The sequence below is a fragment of the Mobula birostris genome, chromosome 12 (genome assembly GCF_030028105.1).
Source record: "Mobula birostris isolate sMobBir1 chromosome 12, sMobBir1.hap1, whole genome shotgun sequence".
NCBI lineage: Eukaryota > Metazoa > Chordata > Chondrichthyes > Myliobatiformes > Myliobatidae > Mobula > Mobula birostris.
The window spans coordinates 61,904,431-61,929,951 of NC_092381.1; the positions used below are offsets into that span (position 1 = coordinate 61,904,431).

A 25,521-nucleotide genomic window follows, 5' to 3' on the forward strand; every position below is an offset into this window, starting at 1 on the left:
TTGTGTTTAATTTCACTGTGAAAATATCAGAAAGAGCTGCAGATACCCCTATGGGTAACAACGAGAAAAAGAGAAGGAATCCTCTCTATCAATAACGCAGAAAGTGGAGTTATTGCAGAAGCTTGATGGTGGTGTGTCTGTGCGGCGTCTTACTGAAGTAAATAGTGTCGGAACTACCACTGTATATGATTTAAATAAACAAAGACAAGTTACTGAAGTTTTATAGTGACAGTGACAATGACGTTCTATATTTATTCCAATAAGTCATTTACCATGAGCTTGATTCGGTTTGTTTGAAGCTGTGTATTTTATGTTTTATTGAATGTTTTTGTTGGAAATAACACTTCTTCTTGTCATTATTCCCTAAACAATACAGTATAACGATTATTTACATAGCATTTACATTGTATTAGGTATTATGAGTAATCTAGAGATGATTTAAATTATACGGGAGGATGTGCGTAGGTTTGGTGCGCCGCTGGGTCCTAAAGTCCACTGCACTGATACAGGTTAAATAAGGGACTTGAGCATACGTGTTTTTTTGTTATCGGGGGAGGGGGGTCTGAAATCTGAAAAATTCTGAATTCCGAAATGTAACTGGCCCCAAGGATTTCGGATAAGGGATTGTGGACCTGTAATACCCTTATAACAACCTGGGGAAGATTTCACTGCTAATGTAACGGTTTCTCTCTAGCAGCAGTGTTTGGGTTATGACTAGAGATAACGGGGGCTTTGGAATGTGTGGCGTCCAATGAGAGGAGTAGTTTTCTTTCTTGTATGTCCGACAGCGAGGTATTTGTGGGCTTTTGTTTGGCGGAAGCTAGAGAGAGAAGATACCAGAATGGAGAGGTCGTAGACTGCAAGACTGAGTGGATGTGGAATGGGGTCGGGAGTTGACAACGCCCAGGGAAATCGATGGAGAACAAACTGACAGGAAAATGATGAGCACCAATGTGCGCATTAGACTGTTTCATTAAAATTGGCCCCTTTGTTTTCTTTACTAACCCGCTAGTCAAATTAATAATTATAAAGCTAAATCATGTAATTGCATATGGTGTACTGTTTGTTTTTTCGCAGTACTGATTTGTAACAGGGGAAAACATCATGCAGCATCTGCAAAACGAGATTTCACAGGTTTGGCGGGCTGGAGAGCATCTTCCCCTAGACTAATGCCACTGACCGAACCTGAGGGTTACACCCTCTAATCCAATTAGCATCCTGATCAAATTCTCTGAACCTTCCCCTAAAACCTCCACGTCCTTCCGGTAATGTGGTGATCAGAATGTGTGCAATATTCCAAGTGTGGCCTAACCAACGTATAATATAACTGCATCAAGAATTCCAAACTCTTATACTCTTTGCTCCGAGCAATGAAGGCATACATCTTCTTTACCAATATCTATCAACACTGTCACTTTCAGCAAGCTATGGACATGGGCACCAAAACCCTTCTGTATACCAATACCATGGATTAAACAATCAAAACTTCTCCATCAATAACAACTATTCTATATCCTACTGTGTCCTTTGATGAGCATCTTCACTGTCCACAATTCCACCAATTTTTGTGTCATCTGCAAGGTTATTAACCAACCCATCGACATTTGCAGCCAAGTCAGTATCAGCATTGATTCCAGCAGAGCATCACTGGTTACAAGCTTCCATCTAGAATAACACTTTTCCACCGCTACCCTATCTGCTATGGATGTGAATTCCAAATCCAAACTACTAATTTACATGGATTCCATGTATCTTAACCTTTTCAATCAATCTACCCTGGGGGACCTAGCCAAAGTCCACATAGATAACATCCACTGCCTTACCTTCAATCACTGCATCTTTTGAGGAGGCAACCAAAGCAAGCCAAGCTGACTGTCCCTAATTAGCCCATGTTCTTTCAAATGTGGGTAAATCCTATCCCTAAGAATCCTCTGTCTTCAATACCTTTAATGTGAGGGTCACAGACCTACAATCTCCTGGATTATCCCCATTTCCCTCCTTGAACAAAAGAACAACATTTGCTATTCCATAGAACCTCAGGACCTCATCCAGCAAATGATCCCTTTATCTCTACTCTCTGCCTTCAAAGCTAGAAAGTATACTAAGATCTTCAAAGGCCCAGCAATCTCCTCTCTTGCCTCTCTCAATAACCTGAAATAGATCCCATCAAACATCAATGATTTATCCACCTTAATGCTCTTGAAAAGACCCAACACAATCTTCTTCTTGATCTCAAAATTCTCCAGCATATTAAAAAACTGAACACTAGTCTCACCATACTCCATGTCCTCCTTCTGAGTGAATACCAATGGAAACAACATCATTGCTTCACTGACATCCTTCAACTCCAGGCATAAATTCCTTCCTTGGTCTTTGAACTGTCCTGCCCGCTCCCTGGTCATTCTCTTGTTTTTAAATGTATTTACTATGACATGCTAAGGACATTTTACATCCCCATTAGGCACTCTTAATTCCTTGTGTTGTCTATATTCCTCAAATACCCTCACCCTTACATTTACTTCCTTTCTGACTAAATTTACAACTTCTCTCATCATCCAAGCTTCTCTTGCATTACACATTTGGACAAGTTAAGCTCTTTTTGCAATTTCTTTGCCCTTATCTACAACTGATCTATATCCCACTGTATCCTTTGGCAATATTTCACACCACCAGCACTTGATTACATTCCAACTAACCTACGTTGTCCCAGGCTCCAGCCCTTGCCTCACATCATCGTCCCCCAAGGCGAATCCAAACCCTAGGTGTTCATCCACATACGCCAAAACTCCAAACACTTCTACATCCCCCATGGACTTCCTCATGCCCCGCGGAAGGATTGCAGGGGCTCCGGATATGCCCTGGGGCACCTTCTCGGATTGAAAGAATCCTAGGGAACCTATAACGGCTGTCTTCTCCTTGTTGGCCTCACTCATCGGGATCTGGCAATATCCACTCCTCAGATCCAGCACATTAAACCACGTTGCACCATACAAACAGACCATAGCGTCTTCGGCCCTCAGGGCCGTATTCTGGTCAATGACAGTGAGCCTGTTCAGAGTCCTACAATCCACACCTACACCGCCTACGTCTTCCATGGCTACAGGGTCCAGTCACCGCGACCTCCCTCTCACCGAGGTGTCTTCAGCGGTCAACTCCCCTCCCTCATGGCATTTCGGAGCTTCTACTAAGAGGGTCTCACCCTCAGATACTTCCCCCAGGCCGTACCACAATTGGCTCTCGTTTAAATTTGGTACCAGCCCAAGGCTGCTACACACGTCCTCACAAGCAGCTTGAAATGCTGGGTGCACAGACAATGCCCCCATGAACACCAGTGCACTTAATGTTGTCAAGGGTAAATGCTTCAGACATTGGTTGTAAAATGAACTGTACAACAACTTGACCTGCGCCCCGGTGTCGAGGATGGCTTTAGCATAGCTTCCATCTATCCGTAACGACACACTGGGGCGTGGTCCCTCTAAGCCTTCAGGAATAGGGTCTTTTCCTTTCGGAAGTTCCCTGGTACATTGCTGGAAACGTGCTCCCCCAGAGACCCCAAGCCGTTCCCCCACAGGGCCTCCACTAAGTTTCCCGACACCCCTCTGCTCAGCTGAACAATTGAGGGAGGGGCTGATCCCTTGAAATGATCCCCCGGCACTGCAAGAAATTTAGCTACCCTCCTAGCCACAGAAGATACACCGAAAACTTTTCCCCCTCTTTCAGATAACTGGCAGCTGTCACTATGGTGTAATTGAACCTGACAGTTCTAACACTGTCAACAGCCCGCCTACTCAAACTTTCAACCAATTCCTGTCGCTCTCCCTCAACTGAGGCACTGCCACTCATCTAACAACTGAGCGATTCACTCCGCCCACATCTCTTATGCCTCCACCCCTTTAGGGGTGGACAATATCCCAAAAGCCAGGCGGAGACTGCCATAGCTGGAACATTTATTCGCAGACACTATCTCTGAATCAGACCACTGTTTCCTCTCTCTCCTAACAGTATGGACAGCCCCTGGTCCCACCACCAACTCGTCAGCACTAATCTGAACTCAAAGACTCCACTCAACACACATGCAGTAATAACCAGCAATCCCACAGAGACACACATTACTGATTTAAACAGGACACTCAGGCAGCACACCACTGAATCCAATCTCAGACTAAGCCCCCAAATGTAGCTCCCCCGGTAAGCCTCAGGCTCGCTCAACTCGCTGTCGTCTAGGGGGAGCAGCCTTCGGCCCCACCAAACTGGGTAATCAAGTTTGTGTGGATGCAGTGTGATGTACCCCACCCCACCAAATAACAGATAATACACCATATACGATTAAATGATTACAATTCACTGGAATTTACTGGAACTATATAATTAATAGAGATAAAATATAAAAGGAAAGTAAAAGGCGCCAAACTTATCAAAGTTCAATCTCTTCGTGCACACCAGTTGGAGCTCTAGTAACGGTCCTCTTTTCACCATTCGATTCCCTCCGACCACCTCGACCCGCCGCCTGGGACCAACCACGGTGATCAACCAGACACTCCACGAGTCTGTCTTCATCTCCTCTCCTCGCTGAAGACCCTGAACCTCGGATTGCGGCTTGGGGTCCGTCCCATCAGCCAGCTCACAGCATCGCGTCCACTCTCTCTCTCCCCATCGTGCCTTCTGCCCAAAAACCCGCGCATACAATAGCTTACAGACACACAAAAAAGAATAACATCTATCCCAATTGGTTAGCAACAAAATACAACTCACTCTATAACCAAAACAAGCTGCTAGAGAGAGAATTTTCTCAGCAGTTAACATAACAAAGAAGCCATTTTAATTAGCCTACACAGTAACGTAAAAGAAGAAACCTCTTACACGTCGAATTAAACCCGTGTGCTCAAAGGATGGGAAGAACTTGCTTAAGGATTGAAAGGATATCAATGACCGATGTAAAGAGTACTTTCAAGAACTTCTTAACTGTGACAGTACTGCTGAACCAGAGTTTAATAATTGAATCCTCCAGAGACTTGAGAGAGGAAATGGGGGATCCTCCCAGGATGAAAGAGGTCCATGATGCCATCAGGAGGCTGAAAAGCAACACAAGTCCTGCCAGAATCCCAGCCGACATATACCTTTGACATAGAAACATAGAAAACTTATAGCACAATACAGGTCCTTCGGCCCTCAATGCTGTGCCGAACATGTACAGGTGTCCCCCGCTTTCAGAACGTTCTCTTTACGACATTTCGCTTTTACGAAAGACCTACATTAGTACCTATTTTCGTTAACGGAAAGAGGATTTTCACTTTTACGAAAAAAGACACTCACTTTAAACCAGGCACCTTTAAATCAGTCCTGACGAAGGGTCTCGGCCCAAAACGTCGACTATACCTCTTCCTAGAGATGCTGCCTGGCCTGCTGCATTCACCAGCAACTTTGATGTGTGTTGCTTGAATTTCCAGCATCTGCAGAATTCCTGTTGTTTGCACTCACTTTAAACTTGTGTTTACCCCGAGAAAGACTACCATGACCATGAAGCCTTGCGGGGGTAGGTGTGTGCACGTGTGACATGCGAATGTGTGTACATGTGCATGCATGACATGCGTGTACATGCAAATGCATGACGTGCACATGCATGTACATGCCGATTTTTTTTTTCAACAAATTGATTTTGGCTCAAACTTCCTGATTCTGTTAAGTGAAATTGCACTGTACATACTTTATTTCTACTTTATATAGGCTGTGTACTTTTTATATCATTCCTGCTTTCATTATATGTTAGTGTTATTTTAGGTTTTAGTGTTATTTGGTAGGTTATTTTTTGGGTCTGGGAACACCCAAAAATTTTTCCCATATAAATCAATGGTAATTGCTTCTTCACTTTACGCCATTTTGGCTTACGAACGGTTTCATAGGAGCGCTCTACATTTGGATAGTGGGGGAAACCTGTACTTACTTTAGAAATTACCTCAGGTTACCCATCGCTCTCAATTTTTCTAAACTCCATGTACCTATCCAAGAGTCTCTTAAAAGACCCTATTGTATCTGCCTCCACCACCGTCGCCGGCAACCCATTCCACACACTCACCAATCTCTGCATAAAAAACTTACCCCCTGACACCTCCTTTATACCAACTTCCAAGCATTAAAACTGTGCCCTCTCGTGTTAGCCACTTCAGCCCTAGGAAAAAGTCTCTGACTATCCACATGATCAATGCCTCTCATCAGACAAACTCTCATCCTTCGCCGCTCCAAGGAGAAAAGGCTGAGTTCACTCAACCTATTCTCATAAGGCATGCTCCCCAATCCAGGCAACATCCTTGTAAATCTCCTCTGCACCCTTTCTATGGCTTCCACATCCTTCCTGTAGTGAGGTGACCAGAACTGAGCACAGTACTCCAAGTGGGGTCTGACCAGGGTCCTATCTAGCTGTAACATTACCTCTCGGCTCTTAAACTCAATCTCATGGTTGATGAAGGACAATGCACCGTATACCTTCTTAACCACACAGTCAACCTGCGCCACAGCTTTGAGTGTCCTATGGACTCAGACCCCAAGATTCCTCTGATCCTTCACACTGCCAAGAGTCTTATCATTAATACTATATTCTGCCATCATATTTGACCTACCAAAATGAACCACCTCACACTTATCTGGGTTTAACTCCATCTGCCACTTCTCAGCCCAGTTCTGCATCCTATCAATGTCCCACTGTAATCTTTGACAGCCCTCCACAGTATCCACAACACCCCCAACTTTTGTGTCATCAGCAAATTTACAAACCCATCCCTCTACTTCCTCATCCAGGCCATTTATAAAAATTACAAATAGAAGGGGTCCTAGAACAGATCCCTGAGGCACTCCACTGGTCTCCAACCTCCATAAAGAATATGACCCGTCTACAACCACTCTTTGCCTTCAATGGGCAAGCCAGTTCTGGATCCACAAATCAAAGTCCCCTTGGATCCCGTGCCTTCTTACCTTCGCAATAAGCCTTGCATGGGGTACCTTATCAAATGCCTTGCTGAAATCCACAGACACTACATCCACTGCTCTACCTTCATCAACGTATTTAGCCACATCCTCAAAATTCAATCAGGCTCGTAAGGCATGACCTGCCTTTGACAAAGCCATACTGACTATTCCTAATCATATTATGCCTCTCCAAATGTTCATAAACCCTGCCTCTCAGGATCTTTTCCATCAACTTACCAACCACTGAAGTAAGTCTCACTGGTCTATAATTTCCTGGGCTATCTCTATTTTCTTTCTTGAATAAGGGATACTCTGGAACCTCTCCCATCCCCATTGATGATGCAAAGATCATTGCCAGAGGCTCAGCAATCTCCTCCCTCGCCTCCCACAGTAGCCTGGGGTACATCTCATCTGGTCCCAGAGACTTATCCAACTTGATGCTTTCCAAAAGCTCCAGCACATCCCCTTTCTTAATGTCAATATGCTCAAGCTTTACATCCTCTGTAAATCATCCCTACAATCGCCAAGATCCTTTTCCGTAGTGAATAATGAAGCAAAGTACTCATTAAGTACGTCTGCTATCTCCTCCGATTCCATACACATTTTTCCACTGTCACATTTGATTGGTCCTATTTTCTCACGTCATATCCTCTTGCTCTTCACATACTTGTTGAATGCTTTGGGGTTCTCTTTAATCTTGCTCACTAAGGCCTTCTCATGGCCCCTCCTGGCTTTCCTAATTTCATGCTTAAGCTCCTTCCTGCTATTCTTATAAATTCCCAATACCAGATCAAGTACAGCCTCTCCTCTTGTACGCTTATCTGCATATTGTGTCAGGAAACCTTCCTGAACACACCTGCCAAACTCCACCCCATCTAAACCCCTTGCTCTCGGGGGATTCCACTCAATATTTGAGAAATTAAAATCTCCTACCACAACAACCCTGTTATTATTACTCCTTTCCAGAATCTATAAAAAACACCCAGTAGAGTTATTGACCCCCTTCCTGTTTCTAACTCCCACCCACAGACTCAATAGACAATCCCTCCATGACTTCCTCCTTTTCTGCAGCCGTGACACCATCTGATCAGCAGTGCCATGCTCCCACCTCTTTTGCCTCCCTCCCTGTCCTTTCTGAAACATCTAAAGCCTGGCACTCTAAGTAACCATTCCTGCCCCTGGGCCATCCAAGTCTCTGTAATGGCCATAATATCATAGCTCCAAGTACTGATCCACGCTCTAAGCTCAGCTGCTTTGTTCATGATGCTTCTTGCATTAAAAAAGACACATCTCAAACTAGCGGTCTGAGCGTATCCCTTCTCTATCACCTGCCTATCTTCCCTCTTGCACTGTCTCCAAGCTTTCTCTATTTGTGAGCCAACCGCCCCTTCCTCCGTCTCTTCAGTTCTAGTTTAAACTATCCCCAACAGCCTCAGCAAACCTTCCCACCAGGATATTGGTCCCCCTCGGATTCAAGTGCAACCCATCCTTTTTGTACAGGTCGTGCCTGCCCCAAAAGAGTCCCAGATATCCAGAAATCTGAATCCCTGCCCTCTGCTCCAATCCCTCAGCCACACATTTATCCACCACCTCACTCTATTCCTATACTCACTGTCATATGGCACAGGCAGTAATCCCAAGATTACTACCTTTGAGGTCCTGCTTCTCAACTTCCTTCCTAACTCCCTGTAGTCTGTTTTCAGCACCTCCTCCCTTTCCCTACCTATGTCATTGGTACCAATATGATCCATGACCTCTGGCTGTTCACCTTGACAACAAACTTCTTCCTCTGTCTGAAGAAGTACTCCCAGAATCACAGTGTGGTTTCCACCTGCTAGGGGTACAATAGCAGTACAGGTTCCCCCGCCATCCGAAGGTAGTGCGTTTCTATGAAATAGTTCGTAAGCCAAAATGTCATAAAGCAAAGAAGCAATTACCATTTATTTATGTGGGAAAATTTTGTGAGCGTTCGCAGACCCAAAAATAACCTACCAAATCGTGCTAAATAACACATAAAACCTAAAATAACAGTAACATATAGTAAAACCAGGAATGATATGATAAATACACAGCCTATATAAAGTAGAAATACTTTTCCACAATCATTACTGCACTGTTCTCCGTAGCGAAAATCTCACACAAGTGCCGTCGGCAGAAAATCTCACGCAAGCGCTGTTGGCAAAAACACGGCGCAAGCTCTCTCCAGTAACCTTTAAGCTATGGAGCTGCCAAATCATACCAAATAACACATAAAATTACACAGCCTATATAAAGTAGAAATAATGTATGTACAGTGTAGTATCACTTACCAGAATTGGTTCAGCGCCGAGCACACTGATGATGATGATGTGTTAGGCTGAGTCATCGCAGGTTGGGGTGGTGCTGTGGCTCCCACCCTCCAGGCCGCCGAGCGATACATTGCTGCGAAGCATGCAGGAGTACAGCGGTAGCCAGGAGGCACACAGCACATCTTTAAGAAAAAAGCTGAAATAAACATGCTAATTAATTAGGTGCCGCCCGGCACGTAATTGTCGGCCCAGATCAGTGCTGATTTCCGATTGCGTTGTCTCTGATCCGGGCCGACAATTACATGTCAGGCGGCACCTAATTAAGTAGCATGTTTATTTCGGCTTTTTTCTTAAAGATGTGCTGTGCTCCTCCCGGCTACCGCTGCATTCTCCGTGAATCAATTATCTGTCCGCAGCCTGGATGTTGGGGTGTCATCTTGTCGTCTGTTTCCATTAGAGCAGGCAGCTCATCTTCTCCTATGACTGCCTGCCTCGATGTTGAAGGTCAAGGTCAGTTGTCTGCTGTGGCTGATGTGGAAGGCTTGCTTGACTGCTGAGCCTCGCGCATTTTTCTATCATACAGTTCTTTGTAAGGACTCAAACTATCTTGCAAATATCTCCTAAACCTACGTACCCTTTCAAAATTAAAGTCGTACTTTATCATTGCAGTAAAAATCTCACGCAGTTGCTTCACGTTCAGTTTGCTATTGCATTCAGTTTCGATTGTTATCCTTTCTTCTTCCAATTGCATCAGCTCTTCATCTATCAGTTCATGGTCATGGGATGCCAAAACCTCTTCAACATCATCTTCGTCACCTTCCACAAACCAAACTCACTTTGTCCTTACTTCGTTCACCAAGATCGAAACTCTTAATTATGTCTAGTTTTATGCTAAGCGTACGTAACACCCTTACAAGCTCTTTCAGGCTTTTCTGACACCTTAGAACTCATCTTGCAAACGGCTACTCACAGGCATGTGTTTAAGCAATGCCGGCGAGAATGCTGTTCTGAATCCGGGGGAGGAGCAGCTGCTCGGGGCACGCACTGCCTTTTATCGTGAACTGATTTTTTTTTTTTTTTCGCATGCTGCTTTTTTCGTAACAGTAAGGTTTCGTAAAGCGAACGTTCAAAAAGTGGGGGACACCTGTAATCATAATACCTGAATTATAGGAAAACGTCATGTTCAATGGCAATGCTTGTACTTGACTTTCATAGACTTGACAAAGGTATTTGATACAGGAGACTGCAAAACTCTCTGGCTTATATTATCAAGACACAAATGTTCTGACACAGGGAATCCCAATCATATACAGAATGGACAATAGGATTTTTAATCTTGACTGGTTCAAGGCCAAGAATAAGTTCAGCACCACCACCATCATGGAACTTTAGTATGCAGATGACAATACTATTGCAGCACACTCTGAAGAAGTATCTTGAATGCCTTTGACAATGCGTATATAGCCCTGAATCTTGTTTTGAGTATTAAAAAGCCACAGGTCCTGTGGCTGATCCTTTTTTTTCCTCCTTAACCTAGATCCAGGCCTTCTCCCTGTAACCTTTGATGCCATGTCCAATCAAGAACCTGTCAATCTCTGCTTTAAATACACCCAACGACCTGTGCTCCACAGCTGCATGTGGCAACAAATTCCACAAATTCACCACTCTTTAGCAAAAGAAATTTCTCTGCATCTGTCTTGAAAGGGCGCCCCTCTATTCTGAGGCTGTTTCCTCATGTCCTAGACTTTCCCACCATGGGAAACATCCTTTCCATATCTACTCTTTCTAGGCCTTTCAACATTCAAAAGGTTTCAATGAGATCCCCCCTATCCTTCTGAATTCCAGCGAGTACAGACCCAGAGCCATCAAACGTTTCTCGTATGATAACCCTTTCATTCCTAGAATCATGCTTGTGAACCTCCTCTGGACCCTCTCCAATGCCAGCACATCTTTTCTAAGATGAGGGACCCAAAACTGTTCATAATACTCAAGGTGGGGCCTCACTGGTGCCTTATAAAGCCTCAGTATCACATCCTTGCTCTTGTAATCTAGACCTTTTGAAATGAAAGCTAACAAGGCATTTGCCTTCTTCACCACTGACTCAATCTGCAATTTAACCTTCAGAGTGTTCTGCACAAGGACTCCCAAGTCCCTTTGCATCTCAGATTTTTGGATTTTCTCCCCGTTTAGAAAATAGTCTGCACATTTATTTCTATGACCAAAGTGCATGACCATACATTTTCCAACATTTTATTTCATTTGCCACTTTCTTGCCATTCTCCTAATCTAAGTCCTTCTGCATCCTGTTTCCTCAACACTACCTGCCACTCCACCAATCTTCATGATCATCTGCAAACTCGGCAACAAAGCCATCTATTCCATCATCTAAAACATTTATATACAGCATAAAAAGAAGTGGTCCCAACACCGACCCCTGCGGAACACCACTAGTCACCGGCAGCCAACCAGAAAGGGATCCTTTTATTCCCACTCACTGCCTCCTACCAATCAGCCAATGCTCTAACTATGTTAATAACTTTCCTGTAATACCATGGGCTCTTAACTTGGTAAGTAGCCTCTTGTGTGGCAACTTGTCAAAGGTCTTCTGAAAATCCAAATATACAACATCCACTACATCCCCTTTATCTATCCTACTTGTAATCTCCTCAAAGAATTCCAAAGGTTCATCAGGCAGGATATTCCCTGAAGGAAACCATGCTGACTTTGTACTATTTTGTCCTGTGTCACCGAGTACTCCATCATCTCGTCCTTAACAATTGACTCTAACATCTTCCCAACCACCGTGGTCAGGCTAACTGGTCTATAATTTCCTTTCTGCTGCCTTCCTCCCTTTTTAAAGAGTGGAGTGACATTTGTAATTTTCCTGTCCTCAGGCACCATGTCAGAGTCCAATAATTTTTGAAAGATCATTTCTAATGCCACCAAAATCTCTAACACTACCTCTTTCAGAACCCTAGGGTGCAGTTCATCTGGTCCGGGTGTCTTATGTACCTTTAGGTCTTTCAGCTTTTTGAGCACCTTCTCTCTTATAATACTAACTGCACCCACTTCTCTTCCTTCACACACTAAACATCAGGTATACTGCTAGTGTCTTCCACAGTGAAGACTGATGCAAAATACTTATTTAGTTCATCAGCCATCTCCTTGTCCTGCCTCATTTTCTAGCGGTCCTATATCCACTCTCATTTCTCTTTTATTTTTAAACATATTTGAAAAAAAAACTTCTAATATCCACTTTGATATTATTTGCTAGTTTGCTTTCATATTTCATCTATTCCCTTCTAATGGTTTTTTTAGTTGCTCTCTGTAGGTTTTTAAGAACTTCCCAATCCTCTATCTTCCCACTAATTTTTGCTTTGTTGTACACCCTTTCTTTTGCTTTTACAATAGCTTTGACTTCCCTTGTCAGTCATGGTTGTACTATTTTACCATTTGAGTATTTCTTCATGTTTGGAATACGCATGTCCTGCACCTTCCTCATTTTTCCCAGAAACACATGCCATTGCTGTTCTGCTGACATCCCTGCCAGCAGCTCCTTCCAAATTACTTTGGCCAACTCCTCTTTTTTTTTAATTTTATTTTTATTTGGATAAGGAATTCACAAATATCATGTACTTTTTTCACACATATAACCTTTTCCATTTTTTATATGTATAAAACTACAATTATTTATACATTCTTAAGTACACATTGAGATGATATAAAAGGAAAATAAACACTTAAATAGATAATTATGTACTGTGATAAATCTAACCTATTAGGCTAAGTAATGGTATTAGTTAAGAAAAATGGTAATAATAGTTTCCATATAACTCTCTGGACCATTTCCACTGGTCCAAAATGTTGTATATAAGCCTATGTAACAACCATTGTAGGTGTTTATATCCTAATTTGTTCATGCTTGCTCCTGCCCACAGACATAATTATCCAATCCCTATGTACTCATTTACTTAATTTTTTCATTTTTTTTTTATCCCTTTCCCAAATCTTTCCCTTTACTTGTGTTAATTCTCTATTTTCCAAAAGAAAACAAAAAAAAAAGACATTTAGACTAGGGGTGCTTACGTTAGCAATATTACTGTGTTGATGGGAAGAGCAGTATAAATCATTAGGAGAGTCATCTAAAGTCTGCTCGCATTGGGGTTATATATTCAATCCATTTATTCCAGACTTGATCAAATTTTTCTTTTTGAATTCTCAGGGAGTAAGTCAACTTTTCCATTTCCAAGATAATTTTGTGCCAATCTTCTAATGTAGGTGGTATTGGATTTAGCCATTTTCTAGTGATTGATTTCTTACTTGCCGCTAAGAGGGCCTGCAGCAACTTTATATCTTCCTTCTGTTCAAGAAACAATACATACCCCAAATAAAGCGTCTCAAAGTTCAGAGGTATCTGGGACCTAAGTACCTTTACTGATGTTCTATGAATACCTTCCCAATATAAACTTAATTTAGGGCAATCCCAGAAAATATGAAAATGATTTGCCTCCTTGGAGCCGCACCTTCTCCAACACATCACATTTGTATCTTTATATTTTTCTTGATATGGGGTCTTGAAGTATCTTATAATGTTTTTCCAACAATGTTCTCTCCAAGTCAAAGAATTAGTCGAGGACCATTGAAAGCTGCAGATTTTCCCCCAAGCCTCCTCTGAAAGTACCAACCCCACTTCTTTCTCCCACTTCTCTTTAATATACAGTGTATTTACATTTTTAGCATGGAAGAGTGCATTATATAATCGAGAAACTGATTTACTAGGTATTGAACTGCAAGCCGAATTCAGAATCTTGAAAAATTCTAATTCTACTGTTGATAGGTCTGTTTATCTACAACTCTGGTTAACATAGTTTCGTACTTGAAGGTACCTAAAAAAGTCATTATGTTCTAGGCCATGTTTGTCCTGCAGGATTTGGAAACTTTGTAATACTCTTTTATCTATAAATGAGAGGTAGGTTGTAAGACCTATCTTAATCCATAGCTCAAATCTTTTATCTCCTCTGTTGGGAAGGAATTCGGTATCATATGCACACCATCTAAAGAGTTTTAACATGTTATTAATTCCACATGAATTAACCACCTTCTGCCATACTTTTAATGTGAGAGATATCCAACTGTTTTTAAATTTTTCCAACTGGGCCATCAATCCTTTGTCAGCTATTGAGGCCTGTAGAGGAAAACTGTCAACTAATCCAAATTCTATTTCCTTCCACCTAGCCTTATATTCCCTATTACACCAATATAACAGAGGGGTTATCTGTGAGGCATAAAAATAATTTCTCAGGCAAGGAAGAGCCATACCTCCTCCTTCCTTCCCTAACTGTAAGGTGTTATATCGAATTCTAGGTTTCTTTCCTTGCCAAATGAAGCGGGAAATCCATTTGTCCCATTCCCTGAATTGATTATCATCCACCTCCACCGGTAAAGTACGGAAAAGATACAATAACTGAGGAAGAATATTCATTTTTATAGTATTTATCCTTGAATTTAAACTTAAAAAGGGGATAAGATTCCATCTATGCATATCTGCTTTTATCTCTGAGATTAATGGCCCATAATTTACCTGTGACAGTGTTGAAAGATCCTTCGGCAGGGTTATTCCTAAATATTTTAATGATTTAGCTTCCCACTTAAGATTGTATGTATCCTGCAATTTTTTGGATGGTGTATAATTTAGGGACATAACCTGCGTTTTCTTTACATTTATTTTATAACCTGATATTTTCCCAAAGTCATTCAACAGTGTAAACAATCCTATAAATGATTTTTCTGGTTCACTCAGATAGACCAAAACATCATCTGCGAATAACGCCACTTTCTGTTCAATCCCTGCCACCTTGATACCTTTTACGATTTCGCTCTGCCTTATTAGTTGGGCAAGCGGTTCAATATATAGCGCAAAAAGGAGAGGAGAAATTGGGCATCCCTGTCTAGTGCCTCTCTCTAAGATGAGGGAGTCAGAGAGGTCCCCATTTATCTTAATTCAGGCTGTAGGGCTGTCATATAGAGTCTGAATTACTTTAATAAACTTTTCTTGAAAGCCGAATCTTCCTAACACTCTGTATAGGAATGCCCAACTAACCGAATCAAAAGCTTTCTCAGCATCCAATCCTACTACCATTGTCTCTGTCTCGTTCTTATTAACCTCTTCTAATATGTGCAGAGCTCTCCTTATGTTGTCCTGTGTTTGCCTTTGTTGAATAAATCCAGTCTGGTCTAAGTGGATTAGGCCAGGTAAAAGCTTTTCCAATCTGCGCGCTAATATAGATGTAAATAATTTGTAATCTAAATTAAGAACACTAATTGGCCGATAATTGCCACATTCTAGTTTATCTTTACCCTCTTTAGGAATAACTGAAATAATCGCTTCTCTCCAGGAAGGTGGAGTTTCTCCTCTCTGCAAGATCCAACTAAAGGTGTTAAGTAGTAATGGGGCTAACTGTGTCTTCAGGGACTTGTACCACTCTGAGGTAAACCCATCAGAACCCGGGGACTTTCTAGCCTTTAACCTAGAGATGGCCACGTTCAGTTCTTTGACAGTTACTGGTTCTAATAAACTTCCATTTTGTAAATCTGTAAGTTTAGGTAGATCTAAAAAATTCAATACACTGTCTATATAGGGTTCATTGGGGGCCCGGGGTTGGGAGTACAGCTCTCGATAATATGTTTCAAAACTCTCTTGAATTTTCCCTATTGTACTCTCCACAAGCTTTGTCTTTGGATTCTTTATTTTATGAATTGTATTGTCTGCTTGTTGTTTTCGTAATTTATATGCTAATAATCTAGCTGATTTACCTCCTACTTCATAATTCTTTTGTCTCAGGTAAAGAAAATTTCTTTGAGTTTCCAACGTAGAAATATCGTCAATTTCACTTTGCAATTTCCTAATTTCCTGTTTTCGATTTGAATTACTTTTGTTGCTATCTACAACTTGAAGTTGTTTTAATTTTCCTTGAAGGTCTGCTAATTTTTGTGCATTGATTTTTTTCATGTGAGTGGTAATGGAAATAATTTTCCCTCTCAGTACAGCTTTCAATGTATCCCATAAGATCACTGGTGATGTTTCTCCCGTGTCATTAAGGTCTAGATATTCTTTGATTTCTCCCCTTAATCCCTCCATTACTTTCGAGTTATTGAGTATATGTGAGTTTAGCCTCCATAGTGTTTTCCTCATTTTCCTTTCCAGGATTAGAGACATAGAGACTGGGCTATGATCCGACAGACCAATTGTTGCAATATTACAGTTTTTTATCCTGAGTCTATCTGTATTAAAGATAAAGAAATAGTCTATCCTTGAATAGGCTGAATGAGGGAAAGAGTAATATGTACAATCTTTACTAGTAGGGTGTAGTTCCCTCTAGACATCTATAATTCCCAACTCCTCCATCAATGAATTCACTTTCCGAGACAGAGGTTTATTCTGAGTAACTATTCTTGAAGAATCTAATATAGGATTTAATCTAATATTAAAATCCCCTCCACAAATTACTACCCCTTGAGAACTGACCATTAGGTCAAAAATGTGTCTATAAAATGACCATTCACAACCTGGAGGAGCATAAACATTCAGCAATATTATTTCTGTACCTTCGATTCTTCCTGTGATTTTTACAAACCATCCTTCTTTGTCTTTAGTCTCTGAAATATGTTCATAATTAAGAGTACTTGATATTAAAGTAGCTATCCGTCTTTTGTGACTCAATTTATATGATGAATAAAATACATGCTTAAAGTCCATTCTTTTTAATTTTCCATGTTCAGATTGGCTCATATGTGTTTCCTGGAGGAAAGCTATTTGTGCCCTCTCTTTTTTCAATTTAGACATAATCTTATTTCTTTTAATTGGATTCAAAACCCCATTAACATTATAGGAAATTATTTTTACCAATTCAGTTTGCATTTTTCTCTAGTAGAAAAAAAACTCTCCTTTTCTAACCAAGCAGCAAGCAATCCCTTCTCAACAGTAAACCAAGACATATAACCACACCCTAGACATTTTTGAACGTGTAACATTTGAAAATTTTTCCCGACTTCCCACAGTGAGGCCTGAGCACCGACTCGCCTCAGTTCAGAGGGATAACCTCCATCTTCACCCTGTGTTAGAGGGCCCTCAGCAGTTTGAATAATCATAGAAAATTTTCTCCTATTTATGTCTCGACCAAATTGCTATCATTCAAGTTATTCCGCCTAGTTTATTTTCAGTTACCAGTTTTCATTTTACCTTTAAGTCCGATTTATTCTTTTCAGTCATTTCTCTTAATTAATCTGTGTTCTCTGTACATTCGCGTCTGAATATTTGCAGCTTTTCCTTGTAGTTTGACACTCTGGTTCGTGTGGAGCGTCCTCGCCCCACTAACTGCCAGGACTTCTGCCGAATCCTCTCCAGTAGCGACTCCGGTTGGGTGATAACTTTAATAGGTAGTCCCCGGTCCGCCAGGTCCAACGTTGCCTCCTCCACCGTAGCGTAAGTTTTTGTCCCTTCGTCGTAAAAGACTCTCAGCCGAGCTGGATACAGGGTCTGGAATCTGATGTTGTTTTCCTTCAGGACTCTCCGTGTTTCCGTATATTCCTTCCGTCTGGCAAGAATCCCCGGTGCGTAGTCGTGGTCTAAACTGATTTTACAGTTGTTCCACATGAAACCTTTCTTTTGCCATGCCCTTTTAAGCACCTCTTCCTTCGTTCTGTAACTGAGAAATCTGACCAGAATCGATCTGGGCTGGGCGCCTGCCGGAGGCTGTGGTGCCAACGCGCGGTGAGCCCTTTCTATCTGTAGGTCTTTTGCGGCCGGTATATCAAGGTTCTAAGTAGCTTCTCCACGAAGGGAATCATCAATCCGGGTTTACCTTTAGTTCCTTCGGGAACTCCGTAGATCCTTACATTTTCCCTTCTCGAGTGGCCTTCTTGATCTATTAGTTTCCACTGGAGCTGGTCTTGTAGCTTCAGCATTTCTGCTATCACCTCCTCTGCGTTTTGTAGCTTCTCTTCAATTCCAACAATCCTCGCTTCGGCTTCATCTATCCGCGAGTTAGTTTTTACTATTTCCCCTTTAATATCTTCCAGCTGTTTGCTGTTATCTTGTCGGAACTCGCGAATCTCTCCGAGAATCAAAGACAGAGTCACCGATTCCCCCTCATTATCTCCGTCCTGGCTTGCTGTGGGGGAGCTAGGCCCGTCACCTTGCTGCGTCTCTTTATGTTTAGCAGCCTTCGGAGCGGACTTTTTAATCTTGTTCTTAGACATCATCCTTGCCCCTTTTATTAATATAGTTATGCAATATTAAGTATTTGTCTAAATTCGATTTTGGGGCAGTTTACCTTCTTTTTTGTCGAGAGACCTTTTCCTTACGCCACCATTCCCTTGATGACCAGGAAGTCCCCCCCCCCCCCCCAGCCAACTCCTCTTTCATACCACTGTAATTTTCCTTACTCCACTGAAATAGTGCTACATCAGACTTTACTTTCTCCCTATCAAACTTCAAGTTGAACTCAATCATATTGTGATCACTGGTCCCTCAGGGTTCTTTTACCTTAAGCTCCCTCAGGGTTCTTTAACCTTAAGCTCCCTAATCGCCTCGGTTCATTACATAACACCCAATCCAGTATAGCTGATCCCCTAGTAGGCTCAATGACAAATTGCTCTAAAAAGTTATCTCTTAGGCATTCAATAAACTCACTCTCGAGATCCAGTGCAAACCTGATTTTCCCCAATTGATCTGCATGTTCAAATCTCCCATGACTACCATAACATTGCCCTTTTAGCCATATAACAATTACAGCACGGAAACAGGCCATCTTGGCCCTTCTAGTCTGTGCCAAACTCTTACTCTCACCTAGTCCCACCAACCTGCACTCACCCCACTCACCTTTTCTATTTTCTGTTATAATGATTGAATGGCAGAGCAGACTCAATGGGCCAGATGGACTAATTCTGCTCCTATGTCAGAATTATCGTCCTGTGACTGTGCGGCCAAGTACAACTTCAACACCATATACAGGTCCGCTGGTGACACCACTGTTGTGGGCCGTATCAAAGGTGGTGATGAATCAGCATCCAGGAGGGAGAATGAAAATTTGGCTGAGTGGTGTAATAACAACAATGTCAGCAAGACCAAGGAACTGATTGTAAACTTCAGGAGAGGGAAACGAGAGGTCCATGAGCCAGCACTCATCAGAGGATCAGAGGTGGAGATGGTCAATAACTTTAAATTCCTTGGTGTCACAATCTTGGAGGATCCGTCCTGGACACATCATATAAATGTAATTGCAAGGAAAGCACGACAGCACCTCTATTTCCTTAGGAGTTTGCAGAGATTCAGCATGTCATCAAAAACCTTGACAAACATCTATGGATGTCTATGGCTGCATCAGAGGTTGGTATGGGAACATTAATGCCTTTGAGCAGAAAATACTACAACACATAGTGGATTCACCCCAGTATATCACAGGTAGAGCCCTCCCAACCATTGAGCACATGCATGAAACGTTGCTGTAAAAAAGCAGCATCCATCAAAGATCCTCACCACTCAGGCCATGCTCTTTTCTCACTGCTGCCATCAGGCAGAAGGTACAAGTGCCACAGTACTCACACCACCAGGTTCAAGAACAGTTACTAGCCTTCAACCATCAGGCTCTAGAACAAAAGAAGATAACTATACTCATTCTAATTCCGGTGTTCCCACATTCAACAGTCTCACTTTAAGGACTCTTTACCTTATTGTTTTATGCTCTCGTTATTTATTGCTATTTATCTGTATTTGCATTTGCACAGTTTGTTGTTTATTGATCCTATTTACAGTCACTGTTCTACAGATTTGCTAAGAATGTCAGCAGGAAAAAGAATTTCAGGGTTGTATGTGGTGATATGTATGTATTCTGATCATAAATTTTACTTTTAACTTTGATCAGTCATCGCCCAACCAGCCATTTATGTGGCCTTCCATAATAGTTGATGATAATGCCCTTGAAAACGTAGACCACTTTCTTTACATTGGCAACATTCTCACCTCAAAAGCAAACATTGACTCAGAAATTAACCACTGCCTGAGTAGTGCTAGGAGTGCCTATGCAAAGTTAAGGAAAAGTGTCTTTGAAGACCACAACCTCGAGCTCCTTCCTACATTACAGTATGGAGCTGAAACATGGACCACCTCCTATAAAATCCTAAAAGCCCTGAAACAATTCAGAGTGAGGTTGGATGAGACATCAGATGCCCATCAACTCTGGCAGGTTTGGCAGACCATTACTTGCTACAAAGCAAAACCCAACATCATGAACGGCAGTGATGCTTCACTCCCAGACGAACTAAACATTTTTATGCTTACTTTCAAAGGGAGAATAAAACTACAGCTATGAGGATCCCTGCAGCACCTAGTGACCCTATGCTCTCTGTCTCTGAGACCAACATCAGAACGTCTTTCAAGAGGATGAATTCTCGCAAGGCAACAAGCCCTGATGAAATACCTGGTAGGTAAACCTGAAAACCTGTGCCAACCAACTGACGGGGGTGTTCAAAAACATTTTCAATCACTCTTTGCTGCAGTCAGAAGTTCCCACCTGCTTCAAAAGGGCAACAATTATACCAGTGCCCAAGAAGAGCAAGGTGAGCTGCCTTAGCAACTATCGTCCAGTGGCAATCACATCTACCATGATGAAGTGCTTTGACAGGTTGGTTATGGCTAGAATCAACTCCTGCCTCAGCAAGGACCTAGACCCACAGAAATTTGCCTATGGCCACAATAGGTCTACGGTGACCGCAAACTCATTGGCTCTCCACACAGCCTTGGATCACCTGGACAACACAGATACCCATGTCAGAATGCTGCTATTAACTACTGCTTAGCATTCATACAAACTATCATTCATACAATCCTGATTGAATAGCTCCAGAACCTGTGCCTCTGTACCTCCTCCTGCAACTGGATCCTCAATTTCCTAACTGGAAGACCATAATCGTGCGGATTGGAAACAACACTTCCACCTCACTGACAATCAACACTGACACACTTCAGGGATATATGCTTAGCCCACTGCTCTACTCTGTCCATACCCATCAGTGTGTGGCAAGGCACAGCTCATATGCCATCTATAAATTTGCTGATGATACAACCACTGTTGGCAGAATCTCAGATGGAAATGAGAGGGCGTACAGAAGTGAGATATACCAGCTAGTTGAGTGGTGGCACAGTAACAACCTTACATTCAACATCAGTAAGACCAAAGAACTGGTTGTGGACTTCAGGAAGGGTAAAATGAGGCAACACAAACCAGTCGTCATAGAAGGATCAGAAGTAGAGAAAGTGAGCAATTTCAAGTTCCTGGGTGTCAATATCTGTGAAAACCTCACCTGGACCTAACATATTGATGCAGTTATAAAGAAGGCAAGATAGCAGTTATCTTTAATTAGGAATTTGAAGAGAGTTGGTATGTCACCAAAACACTTGCATATTTCTATGGATGTAACATGGAGAATATTCCAACTGGCTGCATCACCATCTGATATGGGGGGGGGGGGGGGGGAAGAACTGCACAGGATTGAAGTAAGCTGCAGAGAGCTGTAAAATTAGCCAGCTCCATCATGGGCACTAGCCACCGTAGTAGCCAGATCATCTTCAAAGAGCAGTCCCCTGAACGGCAGCGTCCATCATTAGGGACCTCCACCACTCAAGACATGCCCTCTTCTCACTGCTACCATCAGGAAGGAGTTGCAGAAGCCTGAAGGCACACATTCAATTATTTAGGACAGCTTCTTCCCCTTTGCCATCCAATTTCTGACTGGATATTAAACCCTTGAACACTACCTCACTACTTTTTTTTAATTTCCTATTTTTTGCACTACATACAGTGCCAATAAAAAGTATTCCCCCCCCCCCACCACCACCCCAGAAGCTATCTTGTTTTACTGTTTTACAACATTGAGTCACAGTGGATTTAATTTGGCTTTTTTGACAATGATCAACAGAAAAAGTATCTTTCCTGTCAAAGTGAAAACAGATCTTACAAAGTGACCTAAATTAATTACAAATATACAACACAAAATAATTGAATGCATAACTATTCACCCCCTTTAATATGCAGTCAATTGGTTTTAGAAGTCACATAATTGGTAAAAAGGAGATCTGTTTTTGGAAACCTGCGTGCAGTCAAGGTGTTTCAAAAGACTATAGTAAAAATACACCTGTATCTGGAAGGTCTAACTTCTGCTGAGTAAATATCCTAGCAAAAGCTACACCCTGAAGACAAAAGAACACTTCAAGCAGCTCCGTAAAAAGGTTATTGAAAAGCACAAGTCAGAAGATGGATACAAGAAAATTCCCAGTGAGCGGTAAGGCATTGAGTAATATGGTGGAGCAGAGGGATCAGGGAATACAGATCCATAATTCTTCAAAGTGGCATCACAGATAGATAAGGTCATAAAGAAAGCTTTTGACACACTGGCATTCATAAATCAAAGTACTGAGATGTTATGTTGAAGTTGTACAAGTCGTTGGTAAACCTCATTTGGAGTATCGTGTGCAGCTTTGGTCGCCAACCTACTAGAAAGATGTAAATAAGGTTGAAAGAGCGCAGAGAAAATTTACATGGATATTGCCAGGATTTGAGTTTATAGGGAAGGGTTGAATAGGTTAGGACTGTATTCCCTAGAGTGCAGGAGAATGAGGGGAGAATTGGAAGAGATATACAAAATTATGAGGGATATAGATAAGAGTAAATGCAAGCAGGCTTTTTCCACTGAGTTTGGTAGAATCTAGATCATGGATTAAGGGTGAAAGTGAAAGGTGAAATGCTTAGGGGGAAAATAGGAGGAACTTCCTCACTCAAAGGGTAGTAAAAATGCAGAACAGGTTGCCAGCGGAAGTGGTGGATGTGGGTTCAATTTCAACATTTTAGAGAAATGTGGACAGGCACATGGATGAGGGGTGTACAGAGGGTTATGGTCCAGGTACAGGTCAATGATACTAGGCAGATTAACAGTTCGGCAGGGACTAGATGGACCAAAGGGCCTGTTTCTGTGATGTGGCATTCTATAACTCTACTACGCTAATGATGCAACCAGAATTGAATACAATGTTCCAAATGCTGCCTAACCAGAGTTTTATAAAGCTGCCAACACAACCTTTCTAATTCCTGAACTGCAACACACATCAAAGTTGCTGGTAAACACAGCAAGCCAGGCAGCATCTCTAGGAAGAGGTACAGTCGATGTTTCAGGCCGAGACCCTTCGTTAGAGTCGGCTGGGGTGATATACTGCGTCCGGTGCTCCCAATGTGGCCTTCTATATATTGGCGAGACCCGACGCAGACTGGGAGACGGCTTTGCTGAACACCTACGCTCTGTCCGCCAGAGAAAGCAGGATCTCCCAGTGGCCACACATTTTAATTCCACATCCCATTCCCATTCTGACATGTCTATCCACGGCCTCCTCTACTGTAAAGATGAAGCCACACTCAGGTTGGAGGAACAACACCTTATATTCCGTCTGGGTAGCCTCCAACCTGATGGCATGAACATCAACTTCTCTAACTTCCGCTAATGCCCCACCTCCCCCTCATACCCCATCTGTTATTTATTTTTATACACACATTCTTTCTCTCACTCTCCTTTTTCTCCCTCTGTCCCTCTGACTATACCTCTTGCCCATCCTCTGGGTCCCCTCCCCCTCCTTGTCTTTCTCCCCGGACCTCCTGTCCCATGATCTTCTCATATCCCCTTTGCCAATCACCTGTCCAGCTCTTGGCTCCATCCCTCCCCCTCCTGTCTTCTCCTATCATTTTGGATCTCCCCCTCCCCCTCCCACCTTCAAATCTCTACTAGCTCTTCCTTCAGTTAGTCCTGACAAAGGGTCTCGGCCTGAAACGTCGACTGTACCTCTTCCTAGAGATGCTGCCTGGCCTGCTGCATTCACCAGCAACTTTGATGTGTGTTGCTTGAATTTCCAGCAGCTGCAGAATTCCTGTTGTTTGCGTTAATTCCTGAACTGAATACCTTTAATAATAAAAGGTAGCTCTACTATATGTCTTTTTTACTACCCTCTCAAATTGTGCAGTCATTTTCAGGGAGCAATGGACAACATATACAACCACAATCATAAGATAGAAACTGTGGATAAAAGATCTCATCAAGAGATCAGGTCAGTGACAGTCTCGGAGACTGCGATCTAGTCTTTCCGTGGGTTTGATAAAAATAGCAGATTTAGTCTTCATTGACTGGAGTGTTTGTTGGAAAGCAGGTAGGTTAAAGTAACTAAGGGAAGTGGAGATATTGAAACAGTCAATATTGGTTAGCTCATTTTCCCTCCCTCCACAGGCAAGGTCTGATCCATTGAGTATTTCCAGCACTTCCTTGTGGTTTCAGTAACAGTTTAGCTTGCACAGTTTTAAATGTTCTTTTGTTTTCAGTCTCATTAACTGCCTTAATTACAGTAAGTCTATTAATAATGCAGCTCTAAACCTACCTCTGGTCATTCCTTCCAGAATATCTCTGCAAATTAAATTTGACTCTTTCCACTGACAACGCCTGATCTGCTGAGGGATGCCAGCATGCAACTGTTTACACGTCAGATCATCATTTAAAAGAAAAACAGGACAACACAAATCTAGATAAAAATGAGGCAGTTACAAACTCACATTGTTGATTGCTGTATTTTCTTTGTTCACAAGTAGTCGTTGCTGTGCCAGGTGCATTTGAAGTAGATTCTGAAACAATCCATTCCCCAAAGCAGCATTCTAGGTAGGAAATTAATTTGTTAAAATGTAGGTTGTATAAGCAAGTTGATCAATTACTAACACAAAAATTATCTTCCCAAGTTGCGAAGCATTAAAAGAATATTTTATTTTTTGCCACATATCAAGAGGAGTAGATACAATTACTTTCACAGATAACCAAATTTGTAGGTTTGAACAGCACTAGTTGAAAGCCAAAATTGTTCAATCAATAGATCTCTCAAAACAACACTGCTCTTTTTATTTATTTAGTTTTTCATTTAGTGATACTGTTTGGAGTAGGCTTTTCCAGCACTTCGAACCACACTGCCCCAGCGACCCCAACAAACTGGTTAGTCCAAACCTAAACATGGGACAATTTATAATGACCAATTAACCTACCCAGTGGGTTTTTGGACTGCGGAAGGAAACTGGAGGACTCGGAGAGAACTCACGCATACCACTGGAAGGATGTACAGAGACACTTCACAGAATGGCACCGGAATTGAACTCCGAACTCCAGAACGCTCTGAGCTGTAATAGCTTTGTACTAACCG

At 42.1% G+C, this 25,521-nt stretch overlaps 1 protein-coding gene across 7 annotated transcripts in view; it reads right to left on the minus strand.

The window, feature by feature from the left end:
* The window catches only part of raver2 (ribonucleoprotein, PTB-binding 2), a 179,018-nt gene that overhangs the window by 84,536 nt on the left and 68,961 nt on the right, over positions 1–25,521 (minus strand). For all 7 annotated transcript variants that reach the window (XR_011888030.1, XR_011888029.1, XM_072273888.1 and 4 more), the window contains exon 7: positions 24,890–24,988. Coding sequence is in view for 5 of the 7 variants with exons in the window: in XM_072273888.1 (XP_072129989.1) it covers positions 24,890–24,988 (99 nt within the window). In the remaining 2 variants the exon portion in view is untranslated. The remainder of the gene's footprint in view (positions 1–24,889; positions 24,989–25,521) is intronic.